The sequence below is a fragment of the Pecten maximus genome, chromosome 1, assembly GCF_902652985.1.
Source record: "Pecten maximus chromosome 1, xPecMax1.1, whole genome shotgun sequence".
NCBI lineage: Eukaryota > Metazoa > Mollusca > Bivalvia > Pectinida > Pectinidae > Pecten > Pecten maximus.
Window position 1 is genome coordinate 39090850 of NC_047015.1, and position 14171 is coordinate 39105020.

At 36.4% G+C, this 14171-nt stretch overlaps 1 protein-coding gene across 1 annotated transcript; it reads left to right on the forward strand.

Moving 5' to 3' along the window:
• Window position 1: 1 nt before the first annotated feature.
• On the forward strand, window positions 2–7281 carry LOC117333223 (probable palmitoyltransferase ZDHHC4). Its single transcript, XM_033892411.1, has 6 exons — window positions 2–95; window positions 1582–1754; window positions 2155–2228; window positions 3190–3494; window positions 4101–4345; window positions 4841–7281. Exons 2-6 carry the CDS (start codon window positions 1626–1628, stop codon window positions 5186–5188), a joined length of 1101 nt encoding a protein of 366 aa, XP_033748302.1. The 5' UTR covers window positions 2–95; window positions 1582–1625; the 3' UTR covers window positions 5189–7281.
• Window positions 7282–14171: the final 6890 nt, after the last annotated feature.

Genomic DNA, 14171 nt, shown 5'->3' on the forward strand with positions numbered 1-14171 from the left:
AACTTATTCATGATCACGCAAATGTTTGAACCGGAAGTAAACATCGGTAAACAGAAAGTAGAGTGTCCACCTGACGCTGTGTGTGCGGTAAACAGGTAAATAGTTAGATATAAACTCAAAGAAAATACTTCATATTAAGGCATTGAAAGTTTCATTTAATCTGTCTGGTGCAACTGACTGTAGCTGGGTGCCAGGATAATAACTAAGGCATACATAATGCATTTTAGGATACAAAAAAAATATCTGTACTGTACACAGTACAGTACGTATTGCAGTCACTTTTTACTTTTATGCCTACTTTGCATACTGATGCTTTTGGCTCTCTTTGTATTCCAGTAAGTTAATGAAATGCATAACTAATTCATTTACCGCTGTTTTAATGACTGAGTAATGTATAACTTTTTGTTAATCTATATATATGCTAGCCCGAGTTTTCTCTGGCCCCGTTACCATGTCTGGTGTAGGGCCAGAGCGCACTACTATATGAAAACATGGAATTATCCGACACCGTTTGGTGTCGCTAAGAATTTGGTGAAATACAATAAAATCGGGTGTGACATAACACCTACCTTACATATATGGATAAATGAGATATCTATTTACCCCAAAACACCCCTTTAGTCCCACTTAGGTGTTTTATTTCGTCTGTATAGACCCTCGTTGTACACTAGCCAAAATTTCATACTTGACTCGGCGCCATATTGCTAACCATGTAGGTCGCGGTCGGCCTAATTACCCTAATCAGTGCGCGATGGAGCGAAAAGAAAAAAAATACAACATTTATTTTTATATATTTTACCGCTTATAATTCATAAATAATGAATTTTTAAATTGGATATAACAGGTTTTGGGAAATAATAAGCTTAGTTTTCTTATTTTAAACAATGTAAGACGAAAAACACAATAAATGATACGTGGTCTTTTCGGTCCATTGCGTTCCGATTCGGGTGGTTAGTCGTACTGTCACTTACAAAATGGCGGGTCAGCAGTACGAAATTTTGACTTGCGTAAAGCGAGGGTCTATACGGGCGGAATAAACCACCTAGATTGGACTAAATGGGTGTTCCAGGGTAAATAAATATCTCATTTATCCATATATGTAAGGTAGGTGTTATGTCACACCCGATTTTATTGTATATCCACCAAATTCTTAGCGACACCAAACGGTGTCGGATAATTCCACGTTTTCATATAGTAGTGCGCTCTGGCCCTACACCAGACATGGTAACAGGGCCAGAGAAAACTCGGGCTATATATATGCATGTATTGATAAAAAATAATCCCTGAGTCGCCATATGCGACATTTAAGTTACCATAGGCACTTGGATCTGATAATTAACATCCAGAGTTCTAGGATAGTGGATCTGAACTCTGTATTTTAATAACCAGAGACATGTTCCTATGCAATAACTTTTATATTGATATCCGCTATATTAGGCTTATGCTACAATTTTGTATACGGAATGAGCAGGGATTTCAGAGAATATGTATTAAATTCACCTTACTCCCTGGTTAAAACCCCTCAGTTTAATGTTCAGATATACTCTTTTTTATGCATGTTGAAATGTTGTTTTCTTTCAGAAATTTTGAAGAAATATTATCCTTGCCGTATTTGGGTTGTTGCGATGGATTTCTTGGTTCTGACAGCTATCTATGTGACAGTGTTTGGTTTATGTGCTCTCTTGTATGTCTATGGAGATTCTCCAGCATTAGCCAATGGTCCAGTCGGATTTCTACGCCGTATTTTAGTGGAGGTACATAGATATTTTAACTGTTTTAGCTACATCTAATAATTGAACATTTAACATGTTACATATATAACAGAAATTTTGTTGACAAAACAAAGATCCATGATTATTTTAACACTCATCAGTATAATGAATCAATTAATTACATATTCTATTGCTTTAGATCAACAATATCAACAATGCATTTCACATGCTATTACATGGGTGTCCTGCTTGGTGTCTTTGACAATATCTTTCAGTGAGGTAGCACTATAAAGTCGATACTACTTCCACAAATGGGAGGTCAGCCTTAAATGACCACAGCTGTTAGGACAATAAACAATGCAAAACCAAAACCGATCCTCACTGCATATGTTATTTCATTCCACTGGTATACTAATTATGCATAATGCCTTTGTACTTTCAGGTTGTGACATTTGTGGTACCCCAGCGATTTACAGATGCTGTCCATGAAAAGCTCTACAATGTTCTACATACCAGGTATAATAGTTTGTTGATGAAATATTGATTATGGAATGTGTGATATCCTGATAGGGTAAAAGTGTGGAATCTGTCAGAGATATCCTGGTAGGGTAAAAGTGTGGAATCTGTCAGAGATATCCTGATAGGGTAAAAGTGTGGAATCTGTCAGAGATATCCTGATAGGGTAAAAGTGTGGAATCTGTCAGAGATATCCTGATAGGGTAAAAGTGTGGAATCTGAGATATCCTGGTAGGGTAAAAGTGTGAAATCTGAGATCTCTTGGTAGGGTAAAAGTGTGGATATTGATATATCTTGATAGGGTAAAAGTGTGGAATCCGAGATATCCTGAACGGGTGTTAGGTTGGTTTTTATTTGATAGAAACATGTCTATTTCTTCTTCAGCTATGCCAATTGCATGTATCCTGATTATAATACACTGTATGTCCTGAAATTGAAATATTTTGAAATATTGTAAATGAATGTACATGTATTTGGGTAAAATGCACTTACTCCATTCTTCATCACATACAAGTATTGCTTGCATACTTTCAAAATCCAACAGAGTCTAAACAAAATAATCAATGATTTAGTTAAGATATTCTAAAATTTTTCTATTCTATAAATAAAGAATAATAATGATTAATCTAGTATGTAGCTTTTAAATATTTATACTGACCTCATCAAGTTAATGGGTGGTGTAGTGATAACCTAGGTAACTGGAATTTGTTTCCCTTAACAAATGAGAAAACTTCTGGGGATATCTGCCAGACCATGACCTGACTCTACATGTACTTAGCTGGTTTCCTTCCACTGTAAGACTCCTTGAACACTACCATTCCTGTCAACAAGAGTAATTATATAATATAACTTGTAGAATTTAGAACCGTCAGAGACTCAGGTAAACCTCATCAGGGAAAAACCCGGTAATATGACAGTTATGTTCCTAACTGATTCACAGAAAATGCTTTATCCGTTTCAGGAACCAGGTCTTGCAGTTTGTTTTTGCTGCCATTGTGTTGTTAGGCCATGCTGTGTGGGTGAAGGACATGCTGCCCATCCTTTATCTGTCTGACCCACATGCCAACCACACTCTTATGCCAATGGTAGTGGTTTTTACAAACTTATTCTTCTTCCATAAGAGTTGTTCGTCTGACCCAGGGGAGATAACCCAAGGAAAACAGGACCTATATTCCCAGGTGTACAAATTTGACATGAGACTATATTTACCCAACAGGATCTGTTCAACATGTGATCGTCCAAAGCCAGCTAGGTCCAAACACTGCAGTAAGTGTTATATAGTGTGTTACAGATTTATTTGGTTGGAATAGAATTATCTTTCTCTTGGTACTCCCATTTCCAGTAGACCCCACAGTACCACCACATGAGCGCTTCCATCTGGGCCGACATTGGAGTGATTTAGTCAATATAACTTGATTTTTATGCCAAGACCTTTTTTTTACAATATCTTCATGATTTTATTGTCCTGCTGTTCTCATTGACTTGTTCATGTCATGTTTGATTTAACCAACCAGACTCTTGTTAAATCGATCTCTGTAATCAGTATCCCTGTTGGTATTACCATCTCAAAGTAAGTGTTGTAATTTGTCTTTGTCCAAGGATTCAGAAAATCCTGACAGAATCAACAGGAAGTTAAATGTCTGCATTCCAGCCATCCACCATTGCATCTTTTTTTTTCTTGGACTTATATATCATATGCAATTGTCAGATTTTGCATGCAGGTACCCCTTAGGGTGGTGGAGTGTAGGCTTCTGAAATATAAGCCTCATATATAGAGAATAATGGTCCTATCATGTTTTTGAAAGAAAAAACTTTCAGAATATTGAAGCTTGCATTAGTCTCCATCGTCATGTTTAACTTTTATTTTACCAGGTATCTGTAATCGCTGTGTACACCGTTTTGATCACCATTGTGTGTGGACCAATAACGACGTGGGAGGCCTTAATCACCGCTATTTCTTGATTTTCCTACTGACCTTGATTGGCATGGCAATGGAAGGTGTGGCTGTGGGGAGTTGGAGCCTCTGGCTGTACACGCGTAACTCAAGACTCCTGGAGGCCCGCGTCCTGATGGATGACGGAGAGACCATGCCTGTGAATGTATCTGTTGTTATTCAGGTAAGAACAAATGTCTCAGAAATGTGTGTGGCTAATTATCCTAAGGGATATATTTATTTGCATTTCACTGTCAAAATTCCAGATTAATGGAAACTTTTTGTATGTTGAGAGTGATTTATTTCCAGAGCGTCTACTCGAATGAATTGATCTGATCTGGAACATGTATTGTCAGGTGATTCTTTTCTTGTACATTATTGTATCAACATTGGATAACCATAATATGAGCTACATATTATTGTTTCCAAATTCTTAAATTTTATTGAATTGCCTCCCTTGTGGGTTAAAAGCCCCCTCTTCTAGTGAAAAAAAATAGTGTATACATTTTGGAAAGGGCTTGTTTTTTTCACCATCTTTCTCTTACTATTTTAGAATTGATGGTTCTTCAAACACGAAGAACAAAATTTGTTGATAAATACAGTATGCAAAAAAGAAAAGAAAAAAAAACCCAGCAAGCAAAGAGATATATCTTTAATTCTATATTTGTGTTTGTTTCAGCACCTTTTCCTGCAGTATCCTCGATTGGTATTCCTGGTTGTGGCCTTGATTGTACTTATCCCTATGATGGCATCCTTCGCATTTTATCATACGTACCTTATATTAACCAATCAAACAACAAATGAACGATACAAAACACCAGCAGTGGAATGTTTACAGGACAGGGAAAGCTTTTCTTATCGAAGTGATAAAATCTCTAAACAAAAGCTGAATAGAAAAAACAATAGCAAACCGAATGCTAATCAGGTACCTGTACATACCGAGCACAGACCTTACAATAGAGGCCTTCTTAAAAATATTCAGGAAGTGTTCTTTTTAGATAATTTGAAAAGATCCAAACATCGGTGATAAAATGTCAGTTTGGACCAAATAAGACATCAATTGACATGACATTTAACATGTAAATATACCTCTCGACTCCTGAATGAGTAAGCAGCTGCTGTTGTTAATAAAATATATGATTTTTCTGTGTCAGATAGGGTAGTCCAATATTATATGGAAAGTTATTAATTTGATTTTCACTCAGTTGTGGAAGTGTTGCCTTTATTTTGTTGTCATTGAAGCTATATAGGAGCTAAAAAATGATAAAACCTGTTACAACAGAATTGGAGTTATTTCCCTTTAGTTGTAATTGAGGACCCAGATTTACTGGACCAAGTCTGGCCATCCAGTCATCAACCATTGACTTCTTCATAACCACTGATTGGAATTAAATAAAATTTTACTGAAAGCATCTCTAGGTAGTTGACATTCAAAATTGTACAAATTGTGGGACTGAACCCCTGGGTGCCTGAGGGGCATGGCCAAAATGGCTAAATTGATATGAACAACTTCTCTGAAACTAAGTAGTGGATATCAGACAGATGGGGCCAAAAGGGGTTAATTTGGCAGATTGATATAAATTACCTTTTCTCTGAAATTAAGCAATGCCATGGATATCCCTCATATTTGACTGGTAGCACCCCAATGGGAAAGGGATTCAAAATTTTACAAACGTGGGACTTGACCAGCGACACATACTTATGAAACCAGGTGAGCGATACAGGCTCTCTGTGCCTCTTGTTTATTCATATAGCTACAGATCTAGTTACGAAGTCCTTAGCTGTCTAAAACCAATCATACAACTTTTTTTCTGTAAATAATTGAAACTGACTACACCTTTTCCAGCTGTTGGGTGTTACAAAGATATCCATTTTCTATTTGATACTTGACCTCACACAGTTATGATGTAATCCAGGTATAGACACACTGGTGCCTTGATTAAAATGCAAATGGAGTGTTATTTCATCTAGGTACTTGCAAATCGCCTTCTTATGTTGGCTCCTCAACCAGCAAAATTCTAATGAGGCTTGTGTGTCTGTGTACACAACTTGTTTTTGTACCATATTTCTGTAAGCAAGTTGTTTGTGTCTGATATTCACATAATTTTGAGTCTGATTGTAAGAATTGTTAGATTTTGTCCTATCACATATTCACAAGTGACAGAGTGTAAGATTTGGATATGTTTTATGAAAAGATATTTTTGTATGGGTTTTTTGTTTTTTTTTTCATCTTTTGCCCAATTTTCATTTTAATGTAATAAGATATACTGTATGTACTGTATTTATCCAACAATAAGCCCCTTCGATTAGTGTTCAGGTTCAGTATTAGGTTTGGGGTGGACATATTGTGAATCACTTATAGCTTCTATTTTAAAATTGATGATTCAACCAAAATAAAGAAGGAGCTTATTTGTGAATAAATACTGTAATCCTATTTGAGAGTAAGACATAATTGTGTCTGATTTAAGATCTGTCTTATTCATTGTAAGGCTTGTTTACACATATCAGAATTAAAATGATATATGCTGCAAAAGATAACACACTTGAAACTGGTTTATTTCGAGAAAAGTGACCAGGATAACCATTCCCATACAGTTAAACAGATTTTGTAAAGATTTTTTTTAAATTGTTGGCCTTATTATTCTGTTCCGCTGTAACTAAACTTGGGGACAATGGAGGACAGTCTACATGGACTTTATTATTAAAAATTCTTTGGCAAAATGCTGAATCAGCACCTACTAAATAAACTGCAGGCTATCAGGTTTACTGGGTAATTCAATAAAACTTCGCAGAAATACTTGACAATGGTTTGGGCTTTTTCAAAGGGATTTTTTGGCCCATTAATGGGCCCATTATTTTATATTCAAGCCAAATTCCCAAAATTTGCAAGTTAATTCTGATAAAATATTTCCCAATTCACAAATTTTTCTACCATAATGAGACAAAAAAGCCACATCCCAAATTTGTGAGAAAAATCCCTGAAGGTAAAAACAATGTATTGTTGAATTAAAAACATGACCATTCTTAATTATGTAAACTGCTGAGCATATCCCAGGAAGTGTATTTAGACCCATTATATTTGTCAGTATAAAAATAAAAGTAACCAGATAACTATTATTACTTACATATTATTTTATTCTGTTGTCTTGGACTTCACTACAAATTACCGTGTCTCTTTAAGCTCTCTGGATGTCAGCATACGTTATCCAGATCTAGACATCTTATTCGCAATTTCAACATTGCCGTTTTTCATCATATCGGATGTTATTTGTTTTGCGGCAATTTTTTCTTCATCACTCAGTTATTAGTTAGTCTTAAATTGATCCTGCCCTGTAGGTAGGGCATAAGAATTGTACCTGCTGCCCCCATTGCATGATCGTAGGAGGTGACTAAATTTGTGATCTTATCTTTTCTCTTCTTAACAACTTTCTTCTTTAATAGTGTCTCCCTTGACAATGCCTCACTTTTGGCCTTTAGTTGAGCGTACGCCCCTGTGTGGAAGGCTTTGGGTTCTGTCCCCTGGCCGAGACATACCAGAGTCTTAAAAAATGGTAGTTGCTACTCCTGCTTAGCGCTCAGCATATTTGGAGTGCCCCAGGACGACTGGTTTGCCCGTTGTCAGTATAATGTGACCAGGTGGGGTGTGCTGCTGGGTGTCTTGGGCAGTATGCTTCAGTGAGGTAGCACTATAAATCGGCAAAAGTTCCGGCCTATCACAGGGAGACTTAACACGAACATACCGCAGCCAGCCGGGACACATGCACACTCACCACACGCATGCATGTCGCATGCACGGGAGGCCGTCCTTAAATGACCTTAGCTTTAACCAAACCAAACTTAGGTTCGTCCTATGGCAAGTCAAGTTGTCATTTATTCGTGGAGCAATGTTGATCTAGTATTTACCAAATTACCGGTATATAAGATATCTTATTTAAGAAATAATTAACGATGATTCGTGTATTATTGCAGGATATACAACGAGGACGAGGATATTTTGCAATTGAATTAATAACGAAGGCCGCAGTCAGAGTTGTATATCCTGCAACAATACACGATTCAAAGTTGATTATTTCTATTCTACCATGTACTGTTTAGTTCTGAGACCGACCTCTTTCTAATAGAAAAACAGCAAAGAAACCCCGAGAAAACCTTGTAATTTATTTCTTGAGTATTGCATTATTTGTTGATGAAATATACAGGCAATACAGTACTACGATCAAGAGTATCTATCATATGGCATTGATTTTGAAAATTAAAAAAAAAAGAAAAAAAAGGGAGCCTCCGTAGGATTCGAACTCGCGTCTTGATAAAAATTTATTGAAAGACTAACCCATTAGCCCACTCGGCTATGGTAACCTTTCATCAAAGCGGGTGAATATTAGATATATAAAATTGTTACAGCCGTGACGCACGAGCGTGTATTATTGGCACGAGTGTGTATTATTGGCACGAGCGTGGGTTATTGGAAAATAATACATGGTTTTAAACCAATCAAAACTGGCGTTGCATAGCAAACATGGTAGAATTAAAGCTTATGAGTATCGTATATAATATATACGATATCTCATAAAAGATATAAGATATCTCATAAATTTTTCTTTTTAAGATATCAAATGTATTTAATAAGATATCTTATATAAGATATTAAGATATCTTATATAATATATAAGATATCTCATTTATTTTTCTTTAAACTTATATCGTTTATGAGATATCTTGTATAATATTTAAGATATCTTGTACAAAAATATATAAGATTCAGAGCGTCGACTTCTGTTCAACTTCTTCTGCGGATCTTCCGGGTCGGTCCGAGTATCATCTTTCCAACAGGGTCAATGTTACTGCATTGGGCCTTTGACAACGTCTGTTCCCTTTAATTCTTCCGTCAGTTCCTTCTTCATTCTGCGTTCCTTAATGTGTCTCACTACAGGCGCGGATCCAGGATTTTCGAAAGGGGCGGGAGGGGAGGGGGGGGGGGGGGGGGGGGGGATTTTTAAGGTTATAAAAAAAATTCCTCCTCCGAAAAAGGGACGGGGGGGTCCTCCTGACCCCCAGGACCCCCCCACCAACCCCTGGATCCGCTAGTGGACTACTTTGGCATTATGATGTCTGCTGTTTTCTTTGGCCCCCACGAGTTTACGCAGTTGGTTGTATTATTGTGTATGTCCTACTTTTTCTACCATACTACCACTGTACGTCACAGATTCAACCGTTCTTTCCATTTACCTTTGCAATGCTGCTTGCTTCTGATATCGCCCCTAAATCCTGGTAAAGTTTTCTTTTTACTTCTTCGTTCATCTTTTGCCACTTACCTCATCTTTCCACCCTGCTTCTTTTGCAATATGAATGGACGTTCACTGCTTGAACATTTTTTTTTCAGTCAAGCTCCTCTCAAACTCCCTGGCCACGTGCTGACACCGGAGTTTCAATATGAATAAGCCAAACATTTCAATCCAACTCCGATACTCCACAAAGAGATATATCGGTGACACGGCCCCGTCAAACCACGCATACAGAGCAATATCCCCCGTCTTACCATGTCTACAGAACAGTAACTCCGCGAAACGGCACCTGTCTATTCCCGTCAATTCCCCTTGTCTTTCCTCGTCAGAGCTACGCCCACTGAGCCATCGGCTTCTCTCAATTGTAGCTATCCCCGTCACACTACGTATACGGAGCCATATCTCCGTGAAACAGCACCTCTCTGTCCCATCAAACCTGGAAATTAGAGTATCTAAAACTACACTCGATCTCTTTCCTCGTGACTTTTCATGAATACTTTTTTTTTTCTGGAATTTTCTTGAAGAGATGCTACGACGCCGACACCGTAAAAAAGGGCCCCGCTGCATAGAAATATATCTAATTTAACACCAGCAATTGGGAAATAATAGCCGAAAAATAAAACTGATCGCTTAAACAACACCTAAAGTGATTTACCAAATTAAATATAAAGACGGTACAAGATTGAATTTCTTCGGGACTCATTTGATTATCCAGGGACAATAAAAGTGCTATTTCCTGAAATACTCATACAATAACTGTTTTATTATACCCACATTTAAATTATTCCATTTTGTTCAAGACTAGTAATAAAAGCAAAGTCTGTTTCAATGATCAAATTTTAATGTAAATTCAAAATAAACAAAACAAAAACAAAAACAAAAAAGAGCATTACTTGTGTGTTAGCGTTGTCGTTGTCTTTCAGAAACAATCCTCTCCAACGCTTCTTCATCCATATTATATAATCTTGTAGATGAAGCCATTTTCCGAAATGTTCCTGTAGCATTCACTCCAACGATTTTAGTAAACGCTTACGATTTCGAAAGAGTTTTCGGACTTTATCCTAATTCAAGGGTGGCGGTAGAAATCATCCGAAGTGATATGACAAAAAGCAAAAAAATCCGCGAAAATATGAATGCGCTCATTCCGGGTAAATAACACTTTCGACTATTTACCTGGTAAATAGCATTTTTGGAGGATGTGTTTCAAATAGCATTTCTATTGTCTACTTTTTCTATAGTGTAAAATAAGGAAAGGTATAATAATGTAAAATAAGGAAAGGTATAATAATAAATGTTGGCGATGTAGCATATTAAAAGTGACTGGTCCTTTTTATTACAACGAAACAACTTTGCGACACAATTGACAGTATGACGTCATACATGGTGTTCCAACGGTCCCAAATTTACATGCAGGTCTTTTTCCATAGACAAGGTAATTGGAAACTGTTAATTGCAATGAGAGTACAGATATAATTTGTTTCCACTTGAGCACAAAAATTGACGACATATCATCATAATTGCTTTTGACGATGTCATTGCATATGCTTAAAACAACAGAAATTTACAGTCAACAACTGTTCCGCAAGATGAACATTGTGCCCTTATCAACTGAGGAGAGGGCTTACATGCAGTATTATTCATCTAATACTCTACTTATATTTTTAAACCGTCATATATGTGTTTGTATGCATTGCTGTCAAATTACTAATTTAACTGGAGTTGTGTAAAAAATATTTGATTTTCTTTCATAACCGATATGCATTCATTTAAGCAATGAACAGTAGTTTTAATGTTGTTATAGTCGATATGGCAGAAATATGTATGGTGGGCAAATGACATGTGAACCGTTAGGGTTCCCATGCTACTGTTCAATACTTCTATTTACATTGTCTTACCATTTTCATCAACTTTGAAAAAAAACTAAACCAACATAAAGAAATCCCGCCTTTTTTAATGTCACATGACCCATTAGGTGTTGTAGCCTGAGGCACTGGGTGTTATAGGCGTGTGGTGGCAACTGCCTCTTGGCATTGTGTCAATGGGGAAATGCGGAGCAAATGTAAATATTCTGCCATGAAAGTTGAAAAGTTTGCTCAGTGTCGATCTTTTGAAATTTACTAACCAGTCTGGGTACTATTTATCAAGGATACACTCATCGCTATTTACACTCTAAATGTGGTGTGGATGAGGAAGGGGTATGAACTTGTATTCACGAGAATTTATGAATAGGGTATTTGTGTTTTTTCCGCGCATATATGAAATTATATGAATTATATAATTATTATATAATTTATATGAAATTCGTCTCGAAGGTTTTAATATTTGTTCGTCAACAAGTATTAAAACCTTCGAGACGAATTTCATATAATCTCGTATAAAATGAAAACTTAAAGATTCTTTTCAGAGTCGAATTTCAACAGAAAACGATGAATTTGCATTAGTACATGTTGCATAATATTTAAGGTATTCTCAGCTTTCATGGCGAACTCAACGACGTAAATCGTTATTATTTTGCCGGATTTTACGCCTCTATTCTTTAGGCTATATCCGGGCGAAGTGCGTTTTTTGTCAACAAACACGGGAGAAATGAAAGCGTGTGAAAATAATGATCAAAATTTATAATACTTTCAGTGCACTGTGTGTCAAATGAATCACAAATGCCTAAAAGTATCCATAAGTTATTGATTTGATATCGAGTAGCCTAGACGACGTTCCTGCGCAGACGGTTTCGTTCAACACAATGACGTTAACGTTAACTAGGCTAACGTTGTAGATAGCAACCAACTGGTCTTTTGCTTGGTTTTAATGTAAGTTATACCTGTAAGAAATGGAGAATTTCAAACCACTTACATTGGTTGGTGCCAAAAAATGGAAATTGTGGCATTTTTTTATACGAAAAAACATACACATATTTGGTATTAACATATTGTGTCTTAAATTACCAGTTTAGCGAGTCTTGTCACAATACAATTGCATTTGTAAACTTGGTACCATGTATGTGCATCAGCCAACACATATATTTATCTACACCTGTTTTGTGCTGATGAATAATTGCTGTAGACATATTGATATTGGTATAACATTTTAAATTCATTCATATCCTGTTTATTGTAAAACATCACATATAATTTTGGCATAAAAGTAAAATTATCAAAGAAAATTTATCTTATTTTATATTACTTGTGCCCTATTCATGTATAAATTAAAGTTGTCATTTTCGAAGCAGTCCATATCTTCATCTTGACACAAGCCGACACAAGTACACCGAACAGTTTGGTTTGGTTTATTTTGTTTAACGTCCTATTAACAGCAAAGGTACAATTTTAGGACGGCCCGCCGTGCGTGCGACATGCATGCGTGTGGCTACCCAAAACACGCATACGCACTTGCCACACAGAACAGTAGATATACTTATATGTATATATATATGGGTCAAAGATGCAATGTTAACGGTAATTTCCAAGTTACATTGAATCCTCATTGGGTCCAACCGCGCCTGTCTTGTAAACCCTGGCGTCATGTACAGAGCCTGGCCATCCTATATGGTCAACCACTGTCTGTACAGATATAAAATGTACATTAAAAGCAGGTGTTCATGTTTCATTTCTTTTATGTATTTGGGTTAAAAACATGTTCGTATCATTGAACCTCGTTGAAAATGAATACCCAAGCAACTTTTGATTAGAAAAAAAGATACGTAAACGCCGAACTGAAAGAAAGTTCTTTTAATCTGGTATGAATAAAGCATTATTTAAAAAAAATGTTTTTGTACCTGTAGCACTATAGATTTTTTTTTGCTGTTGAAGTAAGAGGTTTTATGAATGCTTGGCTCAGCTATGGAAATGTGCGTCTCGTCAATGGCACCAACATCTCCGGGAAAAGCATTCACCTTATAGATGAATGATGTGGTGTTGAAAATGAAAGGTCTGGACACACGTATAAATGAATGCAGTTTTATTCGGAGACAGAGCATAGATGTTGTTACTCTGACTCCAAGGTAGTCTGACTATACATATACACGTGTACTAATGGATCAATATTTCTGTCTATTTAGATTAAGCATTTCTAAAATAAAACATGTTTCGGTACATTTCGTCCCTTTGTACAGATTGATGGCAGATTAGAAATAATCTGGCTTCATTGATAATAGGGGTAATAAAATTAATCTTTTTCTCTTCTTTGGTGGATACTTCATTAAAGTGTATATATCATACATGCATGCATACATACATACATGCATCTGCACATGCATACATGCTGTACTGGTCAGTCCTGTCCAGGGCTAAAGCACGGGTCAGAGAATAGATCTTACTCCTCTGCCTCCAAAGGTAGTCTGACTATACATATACACGTGTACATTGTACTAATGGACCAATATTTCTGTCTATTTAAATTAAGCATTTCTAAAATAAAACATGTTTCCTCTTGAACTTTTCCTGGACCATCTGTCGTCGAGTTCCTTGAAATTTAATTTAAATGTGAAATATAATGAAAGGTATTTTTAAGGGGAGAAGACAAACATACCTCAGATCTCTAAATATCATGGCTTATTAATACTTTTTACTTCTCGACATGTTTGGCGATGCTACTGTATCTATCAGAAACTTCCAATCACAATGTTGGAGCAGTGATGTTCAACACCTAAATAAACGTTTATGTATAACGTTTTTGTAACCACCGTTGGAATGTCATTAGCCAAAACCATTTCTTTTTACTCTGAGGCATTTA

Excerpts from the sequence above, each read along its gene's own strand:
- LOC117333223 (XM_033892411.1), top strand. The coding sequence starts at position 1,626 with ATGGATTTCTTGGTTCTGACAGCTATCTATGTGACAGTGTTTGGTTTA. Across the intron at positions 2,229-3,189 it reads TACAATGTTCTACATACCAG|GAACCAGGTCTTGCAGTTTG; the intron begins GTATAATAGTTT and ends TATCCGTTTCAG. Across the intron at positions 4,346-4,840 it reads ATGTATCTGTTGTTATTCAG|CACCTTTTCCTGCAGTATCC; the intron begins GTAAGAACAAAT and ends TGTTTGTTTCAG.